The following is a 17994-nucleotide window of genomic DNA, read 5'->3' as shown; positions in this document are numbered from 1 at the left end:
TTGAACATATCACAAATATTTTTTTGATGTTTTAAAATTATTTTCCAAAACCCCTACACATCTTTCGTTAAGGTTCTGTTAATTTTATGCTGATATCAACATACATTAATTTTGAAATGGCAAACGTAACCTTTTATAGCCATTTCAATTAAGAATATGACATCACACTTGTAACTAAACACCTCGTTTCACCAATCTCCTACGTTCTACGGACTTTTAACCAAGCATCCAAATTTATAATTTTCACAGTTCGATCTTGATTCAAAGTTGAAGAAGAATAAAAAAAAAAAATTTAAATTTTTGTGTCGTTTTAGTTTTTCTTTCACTATTGAATTAAAATTGAATGGTAAGTGATCCCAATTTCTTTAAAGATGGAATAATAATTTGTCAAATAGCGGACGAAAGTTCGATCAGTAGCTAGAAAGATTAAGTTGTATAACACATTGCCCTACAAAACATTACGAACAAGTTTATAAACAAGCTTTTGACGTGGGGTCTATTTAATGAGAAAAAGTTTGGGATGATATGCCAAACCTCGACTATGTCATTAGTACGACATTTTTCACAAAATTACGAGAATCAATCTCACGTCGTAAACAAGTTTATAGTCAAATAAAATCACCTAATCCCCTCTACCTTTAAAATATGGTATATTTGTTGATTTGCTAGCCAATTACCCATCTAAAATTTTCTAATTAGCCAATTTCCTCTTGAACTTTAATTTTAATCGAATACTCATATGAACTTTTATGGGCTATTATACAAAATGGTCATTGAGATTTGCATGATCAATAAAAATGGTCCTTAAGATTGAAAATCAATAGAAATGGTCCCTGAGATTGTCCACTATCCATGATTTTAATCTTTCCGTTAAAAACGATTTTGGGCAATTTTCAAAGTTTTGTAACTCAATCGTTTCTTAACCAAATTTAACCCATAATTTATCAAAATGAAGATAGGGAAGTGTAGAATAAGATTATACCTATTTGGAAGCTCAATGGATGCTGGAGATGGCCGGAAAATTGCCTAAAAGGTGACTGGTTCGAGGAAAAACTGGAAAACTCGTCGTAAACTGGGTAAACTTTAAATGTTCATAACTTCTTCAATACTCAACCAAATCAAGTGATTCAAAAATGAAAATAATACTTCTTGATGAGACGAAGAGAATGGTAACTTTTTCGAAGGCTAACTCGTCGTGGTTTGGTCGGACAACGGCTCAAAAGTGGCTAACCAAGTTAGCCACTTTCGAGCAGCTTTTCAGCCAAACCACGACGAGTTAGCAGTAAAGAAAGATATCATTTTCTTCGTCTCATCGAAAAGTATTATTTTCCTTTTTGAATCACTCGATTTCGTTGCATATTGAAGAAGTTATTAATGTTTAAAATTTACCCAGTTTCTGGCGAGTTTTCCAATTTTCCTGCGGACCAGTCACCTTTCAGGCTATTTTCCGGTCATCTCCAGCAATCATTGGACTTCCAAATAGTATAATCTTGTTCTACACTTTTTAATCTTCATTTTGATATATTATAGGCTGAATTTGGTTAAGAATCAATTGAGTTACGAAGTTTTGAAAATTGCCCAAAAAGTTTTTAACGGAATGATCAAAATTATGGATGGTGGACAATCTCAGGGACCACTTCTATTGATTTTTAATCTCAGGGACCATTTTTATTGATCATGCAAATCTCAATGACCATTTTTATTGATCATGCAAATCTCAATGACCATTTTGTATAATAACCTAATTTTTATAAATAGCCAATTCTCTCCTGATGCTGGATTTTAAAAAATTTCATCTAATTTTTTATCTATTTTAATCACAACACATGACTATTTTATCGAGATAAAAAGAATGAAAAATTGGATAGTGTTATAAATATGTCAAAGTTAGAGAGATAACCTTTTAGTGAATGGAGTAAAGCAGGTGTAAAATGTCACACTAAAACTATAGCACAAGAGGATAACAAATAAAAGACAAAGGAATAGATGATGTTATTGATCTTTTCTCTCGTTCACTTCTACTATATCAATTGATAGTAGTCGGAGTGCTTTATTTATAGAGCAACTCCGTATTATTACATTTTGAATATTTACACCACACCTTTGACAAATGATCTCCACATATCAATATTCTGTCAAGGTTTTCAATGCTGTGAAAAGGTTTTCAATATCGTGGCAAGGTTTTCAATATTATAGGCATTCATTACCCACTAGTATTTTCAACACTCCCCCTTAAATGCCCACATATCAACATCAGTTACCTCGTTAAAACCTTGCTTGGAAAAACCCAGTGGGAAAAAACCATAGTGAAGGAAAAAGAGTACAAATTTTCATGGATTGTTGATATAATGTTAAATAAGCTTATGTTGCCTCGTTAAAACCTTGATAGGAAAAAGCCAGTGGGAAAAATCCTAATCGAAGGAAAAAGAGTACAACATGCATGTATCATAGGTGCTCCCCTTGATATGTATCTTCCCCTGATTCCGCATTCTCCAAATTTAGCTGTTTGGTAAGTCAACGTAATCCGATGATTTGCACTAACCTTTGAAACGTGCATTTTGGTAGAGATTTGGTGAACAAATCTGCCAGATTTTCATTAGAACGGATTTGTCTGACTTCAATAACTTTAGCCTTCTGAAGCTCATGTGCACTGAAAAACTTTGGAGATATGTGTTTAGTCTTATCAACCTTGATGAATCCTTCCTTCATTTAGGCAACACAAGCTGCATTATCTTCATGGATGACAGTTGGATTATCTGTCTTCGAAGTTAAACCATATGAATTCCGAATATGATGGATCATTGATCTTAACCAAGAACATTTACGACTTGCTTCATGTAAAGCAAGTATTTCTAAATGATTTGAAGATGTAGCAACTAAAGTTTGCTTGGTTGATTGAGCGTCATGAGATTGTTGTATCTCCATTCTTAAACACATATCCAGTTTGCGAGCAGGCTTTATGCGGATCAGAGAGAAAACTAGCATCTGCATATCCAACAAGGACCTGGTCATTTGTGGAGTTCTTTGAGTAAAGGAGATCCATGTTTGTTGTCCCACGAAGGTATCGCAATACATCTTTGATACCCTTCCAATGACGAATTGTTGGAGCAGAGCTATACCTTGCTAACAAGTTAAATGAAAAGGTTATATCTGGTCTAGTACATTGTGCTAAATACAACAAAGCACCTACTGCACTCAGATATGGTATTTCTGGACCAATGACCGATTCATCATCTTCTTTTGAACGGAATGGATCTTTCTTAATGTCCAAAGAACGAACAACCATTGGCGTGCTGAGTGGATAAGCCTTGTCCATACCAAATCGCTTCAGAATTTTTTCAATGTAAGCTGATTGGTGGACCAAATTTCCACTAGCACAATGCTCGATCTGCAGGCCGAGACAAAATTTTGTTTTTCCAATGTCTTTCATTTCAAATTCGCTTTTTAGATATTCAGCAGTTTTATTGAGCTCTTCAGGAGTTCCAACTAGGTTCATATCATCAACATATATTACCACTATAGCGAATCCAGAATTGGATTTCTTAATGAACACACAAGGGCAAATGACATTGTTGATATACCCTTCTTTGATCAAATACTCACTGAGACGATTATACCACATTCGTCCAGATTGTTTTAGCCCATACAATGATCGCCTTAATTTGATCGAGAGCATACCTCGTGGTTTGTTACTTGTTTCAGGCAACTTAAATCCTTCTGGGACTTTCATATATATGTCAGTATCTAATTCTCCATATAGATACGCCGTGATGACATCCATAAGTCGCATGTCAAGTTTTTCTGAAACCACTCAACTTATTAAGTAACGGAACGTAATTGCGTCCATTACAGGAGAGTATGTCTCCTCATAATCAATTTCAGGTCTTTGAGAAAAGCCTTGTGCAACGAGTTATGTTTTATATCTTGCAATTTTTTTTTTCTCATTGCGTTTCCTTGTGAATACCCATTTGTAACCTATGAGGTTTACACTAGGCGGGGTTTGGACTACTGGTCCAAAAACATTCCGCCTTTCTAAGGAATTTAATTATGCTTGAATTGCATTTTTCCACTTAGGCCAATCCTGTCTTTGTTTGCATTCATTAATAGAGTAAGGCTCAATATTATCACTTAAGATGATTTCAGTGGCTACTGCGAATGCGAACATATCATCGATATTATTTCATTCTGATCCCACAATTCATTTGTACATCATAATTTATGGAGATTTCTTTGCTTTCATGTACTTCTGTTTCTTCAGGGACATGTGTCTTATCAAGAACATTTTCTTTTTCTAGAATTTCAGAATCATGAATTATGGATTTATCATTCATTTTCTCTTCCTGAAGGATTTCATTTGGATTCAGTTGTGCTTTCGACTTTCTTTTTCAAAGGGCTGAATCTTTTGAACCTGGGGGTCTACCACGCTTCAGGCGTGCACCAGATGAATCATTCGCTGCCACTTTATTTTGTCCAACAGGGACATCAATTCTTGCAGGTGCATTTGCAGTTGGTATATGTGATTTTTGTCATTCTTATAACATCATTAAATGCATCTGGCATTTGATTAGCAATATTTTGAAAATGAACGATCTTTTTCACTTCATTTTCACATTCAATGCTTCGAGGACTAAAATGAGACAAGCTGGGAACAACCCATGTTAGCTTTTTTCGTTCTTCTAGAACGGTCTTTTCTCCCATTAACGACGGGAAGACTGTCTCATCAAAGTAACAATCAGCAAAACGAGCTGTAAACATATCACATGTCAAGGATTCCAAATATCTAATGATAGATGGTGAATCAAAACTCACGTAAATTCCCAATCTACGCTGAGGTCCCATTTTAGTGAGTTGCGGCGGTGCAATAGGCACATAAACAGCACAACCAAAAACTCGTAAATATGAAATGTTTGGCTAATGTCCAAACACAAGTTGTACTGAGGAGTATTGATGGTTGGCTATAAGTCTCAATCGAACTAATGATGCAGCATGTAAGATGGCATGTCCCCATGCAGAGATTGTCAATTTGGTTTTTATAAGCAGAGTGCGAGTTATTAATTGAAGCCGCTTGATCAATGTTTCTACTAAACCATTTTGAGTATGAGAATTAACTTAATGGGATAATCTGGGAACTATGCTCGTAATTTAATTATCTGAGCAAGAAGTCTTGCAAAAGCTACATTCCTAGTAGACAAGAGACAAACATGTGACCATCGAGTAGATGCATCAACCAAAACCATAAAATATCGAAATGGTCTACATGATGGTTGAATAGACCCATAAATATCCCCTTAAATTCTTTGCAGAAATGATGGGGATTCAGCATCGACCTTTAGTTGTGATGGTCCAATTACCAAATTCCCTTGAGAACAAGCTTTGTAAGGGTTATCATTTGAGATAGCAATGTGTCTGCTCATTAATGTATGTCCATTAGAGTTGGTAATGATCATACGCATCATGGTAGATCCTGAATAACCCAGGCAGTCATGCTAAAACATGTAAACCTTTGAATCAATGAACTTCTGGTTCATGACAGTATGTGATTCAATTGTCCTTATGTATGTATAATACAATCCACTCGACAAACCACGTAACTTCTCCAATATACGCTTCTAAGTATCATTGGAGATAATGCATAGATAATCCACATTTTATGCACTTTCGTTTCAATATGGTATCCATTTAAACGTATGTCTTTGAAACTCAACAAATTTCGAGTAGATCGAGTAGTATACAATGCATTCTGTATGGACAATATTGTTCCATTTGGTAACATAATCTGAGCTTTCCTTGAGCCCTCAATTACATCTGAAGGTCCTGATATTGTTGTTACCCCTACTCTTGTAAGTATTAAGCATGAGAAATACTTTCGATCACGAAGTATTGTATGCGTGGTTGCGCTATCTGCAAAACAAATATCTCCGTCATTTCTCATGTTCTGAGAATGACCACAGTTTTTATCCATGTTCTTTGAGTAAGAGAATCAGAGTTAAAAACAAGTTATAACAAGAAATTTACATGCCACTTTTATTGAATCTGAAATGCTTTTAAACTACAAGTTCAGCATAATAAAAGTACATCAATGATTCAAACGGACCGGTATACTTCATTTCCCCTTTCCACAATAAAGTTTGGAACATCTAGGTGGGTTGTGTTCAACTGTCCTGATAAGTCAAACACTGGATCATGTATATCCATTGGTCTAGCCTGGTTCAAAAAATTGGTCTCGACACCCTTCTCCTTGAGGGAGGCTTGATACAGATCCACTAGATGTTTTGGGGTACGACAAGTACGTGCCCAATGCCCATTGCCACCACACATGTGGTAGGCTCATTCAGAGTTTCTGGGAGCATTATTCATATGAGCTTTGCCTTTGTGGCGATTCACATTTTTGAAGCTCAAGCCTGAATTATGCCTCGGAACCTGGTTGTGAAACTAAACTCCATGGTTCTTGCTTTTCCTGTTCCACCGACCTTATTTGTGGCCACATCCTTATTTTCGAGGGAAGCAGCATTCACTTCTAGGAATGGTGCAAATCTAGTAGGTTGGGAATGATGGTTTTTCATCAGGAGCTCATTGTTCTGTTCAACTACTAATAGCACAGATATCAGCTAGTTGTACTCAGTGCAGCCTCGCGCTCTATACTGCTGATGCAGGAGCACGTTAGAGGCATGAAATGTGCTGAAAGTCTTTTCCAGCATATGTTCCTCAGTAATAGTATCCTCACAGAGCTTCATCTGAGAGGTAATTCTGAACAACGCAGAATTGTACTCTGCCACTGACTTGAAATCCTAGATCCTCAAATGAGTCCACTCATAGCGGGCCCTTGAAAGAATCACCGTTGTCTGGTGATTGTATCTGTTTTTCAAGGTATTCCAGAGAGCTAATGGATCTTCAACCGTTAAGTACTCACTCTTTAGCGCCTCATCAAGATGACGACGAATGAAAATCATGGCCTTTACCCGATCTTGAGAGGATGAGCTGCTCTCTTCCCTGATTGTATCTTCAAGATTCCCTGCTTTCAGATGGATCTTGGTATCCAGTACCCAGGTCAGGTAATTCTTCTCGGTAATATCCAGGGCATCAAATTCAAGCTTCGCCAAGTTCGCCATTTTCTTTTCTGAAAGAAAATAAGATGTATAAGAACTTGCAATAATATGTATTCCTAGAGGAATATAATGTTAGAACTTCTGGTTCTTACAAATTTTTTATTTTGATCTTTAGGCCAAAATGATAAGCACTCGAAATTTCTGGCTCGAGATTTTCAGGGTAAATGAGAAGGGTGATTGTACCGCATCATTCTCATTGAAATAATGTAACATATAATTGACGATTATTCCGCACCACTCAAGCAGTAGGAAAATTTAAATACGCAGAGCAGGGTGGACGATTATACCGCACCACCTAAAATTGCAATGAAATTAAACAGCAGACAAATTTAAATAAGCAGGGTAGGGTGGACAATTATACCGCTCCACCTAAAATTGCAATGAAATTAAATCTGCAGTCTAAGATAGGCGATGATACCGCACTGTCTTGGATCGCAGTAAGAATAAATTTGTAGTTCAAGATGGGCGATTATACTGCACCATCTTGGATTGCAGTAAAATTAACATAAATAAACACTGGGTTAGTAATCAATATCCAAACCAAACAAGAAATCAAAGATGTATGTAGTCGTTAGGTTGAGAACTAAGAGCAAGCATGGAGCAAACAGTTCATCGCGAGGGTATACCGCGCAGTTGAGGCAGAGGAAGAAGATGAACAGTAAAAATCTTAGAGGAAACATTTTTTCTTTCTTTCGTTCGGCGAAGAGAAATGAGAGAATAATTATATTTAGAGACTCGTGCTAATAACATGTTATAAATAGGTAAAACTTAGAGAGATAACCTTTTAGTAAATGGAGTAAAGCAGGTGTAAAATGTCACACTGAAATTATAACACAAGAGGATAACAAATAAAAGACGGAGGAATAAATAATGTTATTGATCTTTTCTCTCGTTCTCTTCTACTATATCAATTGATAGCAATCGAAGTGCTCTATTTATAGAGCAACTCCGTATTATTACATTTTGAATATTTACACTACACCTTTGATAAATGATCTTCACATATCAATATTCTGCCAAAGTTTTCAATACTGTGACAAGATTTTCAATACTGTAGGCATTCATTACCTACTGATATTTTCAACAGATAGATGACAATTCGTTAGTTTAAACCCGCCATAAAGAAAATTAACAAAGATAAGCCCAAAACGCAGCGTTGTGTTCATCTCTATAGAGCATAGACAAATGTCTTGGAACAGCGAGTCAGTGACAGCACTCCTCAGTCCTCGGCCAGTCCCAGACTCCAACGTCCTCTTCTCTATTCCCGACGACCCGAATTCCCGTTCGCAGCCGCGTAGCCTCCCTTAAACGGCGCCGTATCAGGTACCTCCTCTCTCATCTCTCGGTTTTTTTTCTGATATGATTACTTGTGTTGGATTGATGGGTACTTCGTTTGTGAAAACTTGATGCTAATTGGTTATGTATATTAATTGATAATTTCGCAGAAAATGAATTCTAATTGCTTAAACAAAATTGTGGAAACTCTGAATTTTGTAAATGTTGCATTTGCGCTCTCAATTGATATTTCTTGGGTTCTGTTTTTTCTTTTTCTTATTTATTTTTTTAATTGATTTGATTTTTTGTGCTGAAGTTTTGAACTTTGCTTCCTCTAATTACGTAAATACAATTTGTTAATCTGGGTTTTGTTTTGGATTTTTGGATTTCAAATGTAGTATATGAATCTTAACTTTGGGTAAAAAATAAAGCACATAACATAAATTTGGCTGTTTAGTTTAGGTAATTTATAGGCTGAGGTTATTGAATAAATGTAAATTAAAACTTTTGTTTGCAGATATGTGATGCCAATCTTCATGCTTACATACGAGATGTGGATTTTTCTATTTTCTGAATACAAGTATTGAAGAATGTGTTGTTTATGATTAGGGAGTTATTTTGGGTAATGGATAACGATTGGCGAGGGAAAGTATTAGAGAAAAATGACAAGGAAGAAATATTTGAAGCAATTGATGAACTAAAAGTGGGGATGGAGGTGAGTAATGAAGCTGAAGCTTACAATCTATGCAACATATATGCCTTTAAGAAAGGTTTTAGTATCCGTAAAGGGAATATTCGAAGAGATTCCCACAATAATGTCCGGCAGCGTGACTTTTTTTGTTCAAAAGAAGGGTTTCAACCGGATGAAGATTTGTGTGAAGTGAAGAAGGTGAGGAGACTAGACACTAGAACTGGCTGTAAGGCTATGATTCGATTCACTGTGGACAATGACGTGTGGAAGATCAGTCACCTCAACCCAGATCATAATCACGAGTTTGCTAGGCCTGAAGAAAGACAGTTTCTACGATCAGGTAGACATATACCAGGTGTGCGCGCAGCACTCGTTAGCTCTGTGGTTGATGGGAGTCCAAAACCAACACAATCGTATTCCCTCTTGGGAAAAGACTCTGGCAGCGCTGAGAATGTTGGGTCCACTAATAAGGGTTGTCATAATTGTTTGCAAAGGAAGAATGAAGAAATGTTAGAAGGACGGGATGGACAAAGTTTATTAAACTATTTTAGGCATAAACAAGCGGAGGATCCAAACTTTTTTTACAGTGTTCAAGTGGACCAATTTAACCGGGTGACCAATTTTTTCTGGAGAGATAGTAGATCAAAGTTGGATTATGATTGCTTTGGAGATGCTGTATGCTTTGACACCACATTTCGAACCAGGAAATACAATCTCATTTGTGCTCCTTTTGTGGGAGTTAATCACCACTGCAAGAATGTCTTATTTGGTTGTGCTTTTATGTCGGATGTGAGTGCTGACTCAATTACTTGGTTGCTGGAAACATTTATGGTGTCAATGGGAAATAAACAACCGAAAACTATATTCACAGATGAGGATATTGCAATGGGAAATGCAATGGCGAGTATTCTTCCTGAGACACGCCATCGACTATGCATATGGCACATCTCTAAGAACGCTGCACAGTATCTTGGATCTCATAGTACTAATCCGGAGTTCAAGGAGCACTTTAACAAATGCTTTCATGATTGTCTCACTGAAGCTGAATTTGAAGCTACGTGGAATGACATGATTATTAAGTTCAACCTTGAAGGTAATGCGTGGCTGAAAAAGTTATATTCACTTCGGGAAAAATGGTGCCCTGCTTTTAGCTTAGATACTTACACAGCGAATATTAGATCCCCCCATAGAGGCGAGAGCATAACTGGTACTTTTCATCAAGTTTCTACAAAAACAATGGATCTCATTGGTCTTGTCCACCATTACGAGAAAAAAACAAGAGCGCTGCGCACAGCAGAGTTGGAGGAGGATTTTCGTTGTAAAAATGGTACGCCTCATCTTAGAGTAAATAGTGGTATCTTTAAGCATGCATCTGCTGAGTACACTGTCAAAATGTATTCATACTTTGAAAATGAGCTTATGAGTATCTTTGCGGTGAGGATGATAGAAGTTGGTAATGATGGCAACCAATATATTTACGAAGCAATCGAAGAAGGTAATCACAGAGCCTACATGATTGACTACAACTCCACTACTGCCATGGTTTTGTGTTCTTGTAAGTTATTTGAATCCATGGGGATTTTGTGCCGGCATTCCCTAAAAGTATTGGACTTAAAAAACTTCACTTGCTTACCACCCCAATACATAATGAAGAGATGGACTAAAGGGGCAAAGAAAAGGGTTGCAGTGAGTGGTGATTCATTTGAGTCGTCATACAAAACGGGGAAATCTTCCCAGTCGTCACGGCTAAGTTCATTGATGCATGAAGCAAATAATGTTTTCAGTGTAGCTGCATTATGTGATTCGGGAACAAGAATCGTCAGACAAAAGTTAGAGGAAGCGATGAAGTTACTTGAAAGTGATGAGGTAACTACTTCCATGGTGGGAAATTTGAGCAAAGTCGATGACTAATTTGTTCATGATGTGCTTGATAAGTGAAGGTAGTTGGGCGAAACCGGAAAGAGAGAATGTGTAAGGTTTTGCTGTTTTGTGCCAAAAATTACACTTGTGTAAGATGTTGGAAACTTGAGTTTCCTATTTTGTTCTTCTTTGACAGAAGATGTAATATAGATTCTCTCTTTTAATTAAGCATATCATTTGGTCTCTGAGATTATGTTTTTTCTCTGATAATTTGGTTCTGCTGTAATCTTTTCCTTTTGGACTCTTAGGTTATTGCTTCAACCTTCACAATGATACAATTTTAGTTGGATGAAATGGGGGAAAATAAGCATCTCAGGACTTGAGTTGTTGCTATATAACTAAGGCATGGTGGTGGGAAGAGAGGGGGGGGGGGGGGGGGGGGGGGTGGGGGGGCGCGTTGGTGGGAAGCTCTAATCACATACAAATCTCGAGTACAAGAGGGAATGTTCTTAACCACATTTTTTCTTTTCTTTTCGAAAGAGCGTCATTCACTTAACAAATAAAGACCATTTGCGCTTACGAATTTTTATCAAATATAAAACGAGAGGGACACTCAATATAGGTTATATATTCTCTAGTTTTATTTTTATTAAAAATTTGTAATCGGTTTTATATATTTACCCACTTTCTTTGTGGTGGTACATTTTTATACCTAGCAAAGTGATATTTTGGGTTTTGCAAAAAGAGAGAGTGGCAACATGTTTGGGACTGCGATCAGGTGCATTGCTCGGAAGCCAAAACCTCCGATGAAACCCATAGAGCTCAATACCCCACCTGAGCAGACTCAGACCATCACCAGGGCCATCTTCGACATCGTCAAGGAGCACGGTCCTCTCACCATTTCCGAAACCTGGGATCACGTCAAGGTAATCTCCGACCCCCTTTGCAGTGATTCTGATACGCGCACCAAGTGTTTGATGAAATGATTGAACGGTGTTTTCAGCAAGTTGGGTTGAGAGGATTGACGAGCAAGAGGCACATGAAGATAGTGCTGAGGTGGATGAGGGAGAGGCAGAAGCTCAGATTGATATGCAACCAAGTAGGGGCTCAGAAGCAGTTTCTGTACACCACTTGGTTTACAAGGCACAACAACTTCAAGCAGAAGCCAAAGCCAGGAAGTGATTCTCCACAGCCCAAGTCCCCTTGAAGTCTTGTGGATTTTCTTACTAGCTCAGCAGTTTTGTTCTGAGTTGTAATAAAAAAAATTGAATTGTTCTGCTGCAATGGAAAACTTAATCTAAGTTATTAGTTGTAATTTTTCTTTTTACTTTTTAACATGTCAGTGATTCTTAATTTTACTTTTAATCCAAGCAATTGTTATAAACAAGAAGATTCGAACTCCAATGCATAGGAAAGCACATCTACTCTAACCAATACGACTCAGCGAGCTCGAACTCAATAAATCCCTCATTTTAGTAGTTCAAGGTGAACCGGCAAATACCAAAATGGAAGGATAAGTAAAAGCAAAGCTTTGTTCAGGATGTTCGTTTAAAAAACTCATCAAATAAAAAGCCGGCAAAACCATGGAAAACTTGCTTGTACCCGTTTCATTGAACAGTTCTCTCACATTTGCTGTATCATAGGAGAGGCATTTGAGCTATATGTGAAACACCCGTTTCATGAAATGAGCGTAGGAAAAAAAATTTCGACAAACCATGAAGAAACCCATAACAACAGAGTTAGCACGAAGCATTTCAATGAGATGTCAATTTTTCCAATCCCATGCTTTAACAAAATCGATCAGGTCTTTCATGTCGACCTTTTGGACAAGCTACCACTAGCTTGGTGTCTTAATATGTACATAAATGTACAGCCCTATTGGAAAATAGAAAAGAGAACCCCGAGGGACGATTATGTCGCCATAAAAGGAAAATCGACCTACCATTATAGTGTAGTTCATCTTCATCAGGAGGAGAATAGAGTATGTTTATGAATCTGAGTGGCTCTGCGACTTGCGCAATACTTCCTTCAGAACTGCAGCAATTCTAATTGCCATGTGGTGTTCGAGGAACCTTTCTTTAACTCTTTCGAATCCTCTCTTCCCCATTGTAAGCCTCCTCTCAACGTGAGTGGCAAGTTTTACCATATTTTTCGCAAGAGGAGCGATCCCTTCTTTCCCAATAGGATGCAACAAGCCTGTTGTTCCGTTCACTACAATCTCTGTTGTGCCACCTGCCGCTGTTCCCTGGAAATAAATAAAAAATGTCAATTACACGAGTCAACAAGATTAGCAGCACCGGTATTAGATATTACGCAAAATAACAAGAGGAAGGTTCATTACCAATACAGGCAGCTGAAATGCCATGGCTTCAATAGTTATCCTACCAAAGCATTCTCCCCGTGCCTATTTGGAAGGGTAAAAAGATATCACAAAATGAAGATGAACATATTAGCAAGATCAAGGCCTTAGGGTGAGACTTGCTAGAGAAAGACAGCAATGCCATTGCCTTTGCATTTTATGATTGATCTGATCAGCTAATTGGGAACTTGTTGACATTAAAAACTATGATTTAGAACTCTTTATGCATCAGAAGTTCTATCTGCCACTTTTGGTACAAACAAGATATCAAATGCATTTTGTAAACGGAAAATGTTTCTAATACCTGAGAATTTTGAACAAGGACATCAATTGCAGCCAGATATGGAGCTACAGTCAGAGTTTTGTCTATAAAATGAACACGATCTTGAATTTTCTTCTTCGCTACAAAGTTACGTAACTCATGCTCAAACTTGGTATGAGCAGTCATGTCACTCCCCACAATTACAGCATGCATTCTCGGCAGTTGCAGCTTCTTCTCTTGGATCAGTTGCAAGCTTTCATAAAAGGAACGCAAAAACAAATCGTGGCCTTTTCCACGTGAAACGCCTATAGTCATGAAGTGTACTTTAGTGCTCACTGTGTTTGTGCATAAACTAACCAGTACACTACTTTCTATTTTTTATTTCCCAATGGAAATTAACACAAATTTCACAAGCATACAACAAGATAAAGATAAAAAGCACACAAACTGGTGAATTCATGGTGAAGCATTATAACCAAATTCATTCAAACCACCAAAACAGATCAAAATACATACTGTTTATGATGGCAAATACAAGATCTTCTCTTCGCACTCCAAGAGACTCCCGGACATGCTCACGCAAAACCTGTTTTGCTATACTGTCCTCAGCAACTTCCATAAGTTCCTTGCTGTTTCCAAGGTGAACGACAAAGGTCTCTGGCATTTTAATGCTGAAGCGAGAAAATGATTGCAAATAGTAAACCAAAATTTGATATAAAATAAAAAAGAAAAAGGACAAATATATGAAGCCTACCCCAAACGCTCTCGAGTCCTATTCTCCCAATATCCTGCTGTTACATGTGAATCTATCATAGAACCTGCAACAAGTGGAAGATGCTTAACATAATCCAATTTGAAATAATGGCCACGCATTTCATGAATCCACCACAACACTTTCGGGAGAACACTGGGAACATTTTCCCTAAGAACAACATCCAACCATTTCCCAGAAACCGCAGTGTTCAATACAACCAAATCAGCTTTGAGAGCTGTATTTACAACTTCTTGGCCATTTTCAGAGAGGACCTAGAGATGTATAAAAAAAAAGTATTAGACATGTGGATAAGTTACAGAAATCTAACCTATCAGAAACAAGAAATGGCACACAGAAGACCAAAGCCAGACAAGGCCATAATACAGATCAAATCAAATAGGGAGATATATTTACTTAGGGCTGGTTTGATATTGCTATGCTTTGAAAAAAAACTGCTTCTGCTATGCTGTGAAAATAAGCAGTTGTGAAATAAAGCAGCAGAGTGTTTGGTAAACTTTTTTGTAAAAGTTCTTTTGAAAAAAAAAAAAAGCAGTATTATAGTGTTTCGTAAACTTTTATGTAAAACAGATGTGACAAAAAGCCAGTTTTTCAAAGTTGGGTTTTGCAGCTTCTTGTTTTTGGCTTTTTTTCACCCAAAACTGTGAAAAAAACCTGAAGCTGAATGTTTACCAAACACAAAAACAGCTCCCAGCTTTTTTTTGACACCAGCTTTTTTCAGAATCACCTCAGTACCAAACCAGGCCTTAGCATAGTTTCCTTTGCAAGTGGCCAATATAGTATGGTTGATCAACAGAATGCTTACGAAGATCATGAAATATTGAGATGATAAAGATACCTACGTATAACAAAGACAACAACTGGACTGCAAAAGAAGCGTCCAAAATAATCTCTTAAAAGTGAATTTTGTACCTGCACTCCTCGGTCCAACATCTTGTGCCCCAAGCTGTATGTCATTGCATCTGTATCTGACGATTTCATGGTTGTAACCCAACAAACTTCAGTGCCAACTCCTCTCAATAAAAATGCTAGCTCCATCAACAACAAAGGTCCACCTGGAAGAATGTTCAATATATCATCCCATCAATAGAGTTTGTAAAATATAAAGAGCAGAAATTGGTTGGAAACAATATACTCTTCATCCAAATAGATGGCTAAGGAGGAAGGTAGCTTTCGTGAGTTGTGCTAGCCTAAAAATCCAGAACATGCATACTACTCCATTTATTTCAATATGCCGACGAGTGCATGTAAATATAACAGAAAGAACGCATCGACATTAATAAAAGCTTGTCTGTTGACGCCTGACAAAATATTGACTCAATAAGTTAACCAAGGAGAGTCTCTCAACTGAAAAAAAAAAGAAAAAAGAAAAAAAAGAGCATTCTTCAAATGACACATTGTACTACAAAATGTTTGGAATTATTTCACCATTACTAAATGCAGTCCATTAGCGTTGACAACTCAAAAACAAGATTATCCCAACAAATAGGTTAAATTCAAAAGACGACAAATATTTTCATGTTGAGTAGTATATAATGCTTAGATTTGGCAGAATTTTTGGTCTTTTTTTGTTGTTACCTGAAAGCAAAGCACACATCAGTACATAACTGATTTGTGGGCCTATGGCCTCTGGACAAATAATTCATACAACCCTGCTTATCCAGTTATTGAATTAAATAAGTTACAACGTAATACGCGAATATTAGAACAATACAGATGCCGTGTTATAAGAATCAATATTAGCAGAGAAAGTAAGGTATTCTTCCGTTCTATAATCTTGATATCGCATAAATCCCGAATGAAATCATTGATTAAGCTCGAACAAAATGGAAAGGCATGCAACTGCACCAGGCCGTGTTTCCAAATTCACAAACAAATTAAATTCAATGAGATGAAAAAGCATTAACACGCTAAGGAACAAGCAAGCTGGTATTGCTTCACCCATCTCCATAAATACTAGATTAAAAGAGGAAATTTAAAGTAATGAGGCACAGGAAAGAACTGATTGTTAAATGGGTTATCGAAAACCATTAACTTAATGCTCACAGATTCCACTAATACAGTGGTGCTTTCATCTAAAGCTGCTAACTTTCCATGTTTGTATAATCTAAACCAGTAATAAAAATCTTAACATGACTAATTAAGCTAATCGCTGAGCTGATGAACATCTAATCAATAAATTTACACGTAATAAATATCAAAAGATGCATTAAATTTAATTAAATTCATAATAATAATAATAAAATAATGGCGACAGAGACATTACCAGAAAGAGAAAGCTCGTGGGAGACCAACAGTACGAGCTTGGACTTCATGAAGATGAGGGGGCTAGGACTGGTACCAATGGACGCACCCAACGGAACCCTTTTATCAACGACGTCAAGGCCGCCGCGATCGCAGGTGTCGAAGGCGGCTCTGATGAAGAAGGCGATCACGGTGGAGGCGGAGAGCATGACGAGGAAAGCCAGAAGCCACCGCTTCTGCCCAGCGACCCACCCGACGGAGTGCTTGGCCATCGCTAGGGTTTGAAGGGTCCGTCAGTACGAGTCCATGCGGCATAATTCAAGGGTTAGGATTTTCGACTGCGGCCGGTGGGGTTCGAACATTTGGCTCACTGCGATCGAGCACACTTGTAAATAATAATAATCTCAAGGTTTTTTTTCGAAGCTGGATTTTGGCGTTCAAATTTTGTGAAATTAATGGGAAAGTTCGAAGCTGTAATCGTAATTCTTCAGTTCGATTGTGTTTTTTGGCAGAGAATCGGGCGCGGAGCTCGAGGTTGAGAGCTGCTGCTTCTCTCTGAATTTGGAGGCCTTTTTGTTTCGGCCCTTTTTTTTTTTTTTTTTTATTGGGAATTTCCAATACATTTTTCTTTTTAGCTTTTTTGTTTTAGGAATTTGGGAATGTGATATGACATTTTGGAATATGGTTTATTGCGACTTTTTCTTTTTTGGGTTTTTTTTCTTTTTCCCCTTTTCTTCCAATTTTGAACACTTGTTTGTTTTCACTTTTCTCTTTTTCTTCTTTTACTTTTGAAAAATAGTAAAAATTTCTCTACCCTTTTCCGGTGTGCAGAGTACTTAGGTGGGGAAAAGGATCCATTTTCTTGGGGATCCGGAATCCTTTGATTATGATCGTTCATCGTACATTGTGCAATCAATTTTTGTTAGGTACTATTTATATTTAATTTTAAATTTTAAATCTAAAATAATTTCTAACCGCACGATATACGATGAACGATCATGATCACGAAATTCCCTAAATCTCTAAGAATATGATGCGGCGAGAATCATTTTCCCTTAGGTGGACCCCCTATTGACCATGTTATTGTCTGTTTAGTTGTAATTAACGGAATTTTGTTTTACATATTTCATAATTGAAATTAATTATTTTTAATTACTATTTTGAAGATAATTATCCAAAAAAATTAATGAAACTAGAGACATGGTTTATTTATCAAATATGTGTTAAAACAAATCAATGATAAGTGACAATAAAATCATCTTATAAATTGTCATTTATGAACGACTAAACAACATTTAATTTGATTGATGATTTCAAATGGTGATGAAGAAGGAAAGTGTCAGAATCACTTTTGTCTATAATAAATTATATGGAAAATAAAAACACAGGGAGTCTTACACAATATCCTAAAAGAAAAAAATTTGA

General features: G+C 37.0%; 3 protein-coding genes across 4 annotated transcripts; 1 reads left to right on the top strand and 2 right to left on the bottom strand.

The window, feature by feature from the left end:
• Positions 1–6608: 6608 nt before the first annotated feature.
• LOC137713042 (uncharacterized) lies at positions 6609–7109 on the bottom strand. The gene is made up of 2 exons (XM_068452314.1): positions 6837–7109; positions 6609–6734 (listed from the first exon to the last, which is right to left on the bottom strand). The coding sequence occupies exons 1-2, from the start codon at positions 7107–7109 to the stop codon at positions 6609–6611; spliced, it is 399 nt and encodes a 132-aa protein (XP_068308415.1).
• Positions 7110–8256: 1147 nt separating this feature from the next.
• On the top strand, positions 8257–11169 carry LOC137714377 (protein FAR1-RELATED SEQUENCE 5-like). 2 transcript variants are annotated; one of them, XM_068453615.1, is made up of 2 exons: positions 8257–8429; positions 8991–11169. In XM_068453615.1, the coding sequence occupies exon 2, from the start codon at positions 9007–9009 to the stop codon at positions 10981–10983; it is 1977 nt and encodes a 658-aa protein (XP_068309716.1). In that variant the 5' UTR covers positions 8257–8429; positions 8991–9006; the 3' UTR covers positions 10984–11169. The 2 variants fall into 2 exon arrangements, with proteins under 2 accessions (XP_068309716.1, XP_068309712.1); XM_068453611.1 differs by having other exon boundaries at positions 8899–11169.
• Positions 11170–12654: 1485 nt separating this feature from the next.
• On the bottom strand, positions 12655–17128 carry LOC137740507 (uncharacterized). The gene is made up of 7 exons (XM_068480362.1): positions 16592–17128; positions 15238–15380; positions 14308–14579; positions 14070–14224; positions 13596–13858; positions 13274–13336; positions 12655–13177 (listed from the first exon to the last, which is right to left on the bottom strand). Exons 1-7 carry the CDS (start codon positions 16839–16841, stop codon positions 12920–12922), a joined length of 1404 nt encoding a protein of 467 aa, XP_068336463.1. The 5' UTR covers positions 16842–17128; the 3' UTR covers positions 12655–12919.
• Between the last annotated feature and the right edge of the window lie 866 nt (positions 17129–17994).

This window comes from Pyrus communis, chromosome 1, assembly GCF_963583255.1.
Source record: "Pyrus communis chromosome 1, drPyrComm1.1, whole genome shotgun sequence".
Classification (NCBI taxonomy): Eukaryota; Viridiplantae; Streptophyta; class Magnoliopsida; order Rosales; family Rosaceae; genus Pyrus; species Pyrus communis.
Note: the sequence above shows the minus strand (reverse complement) of the source record. Positions and strands in the feature narration are given on the sequence as shown.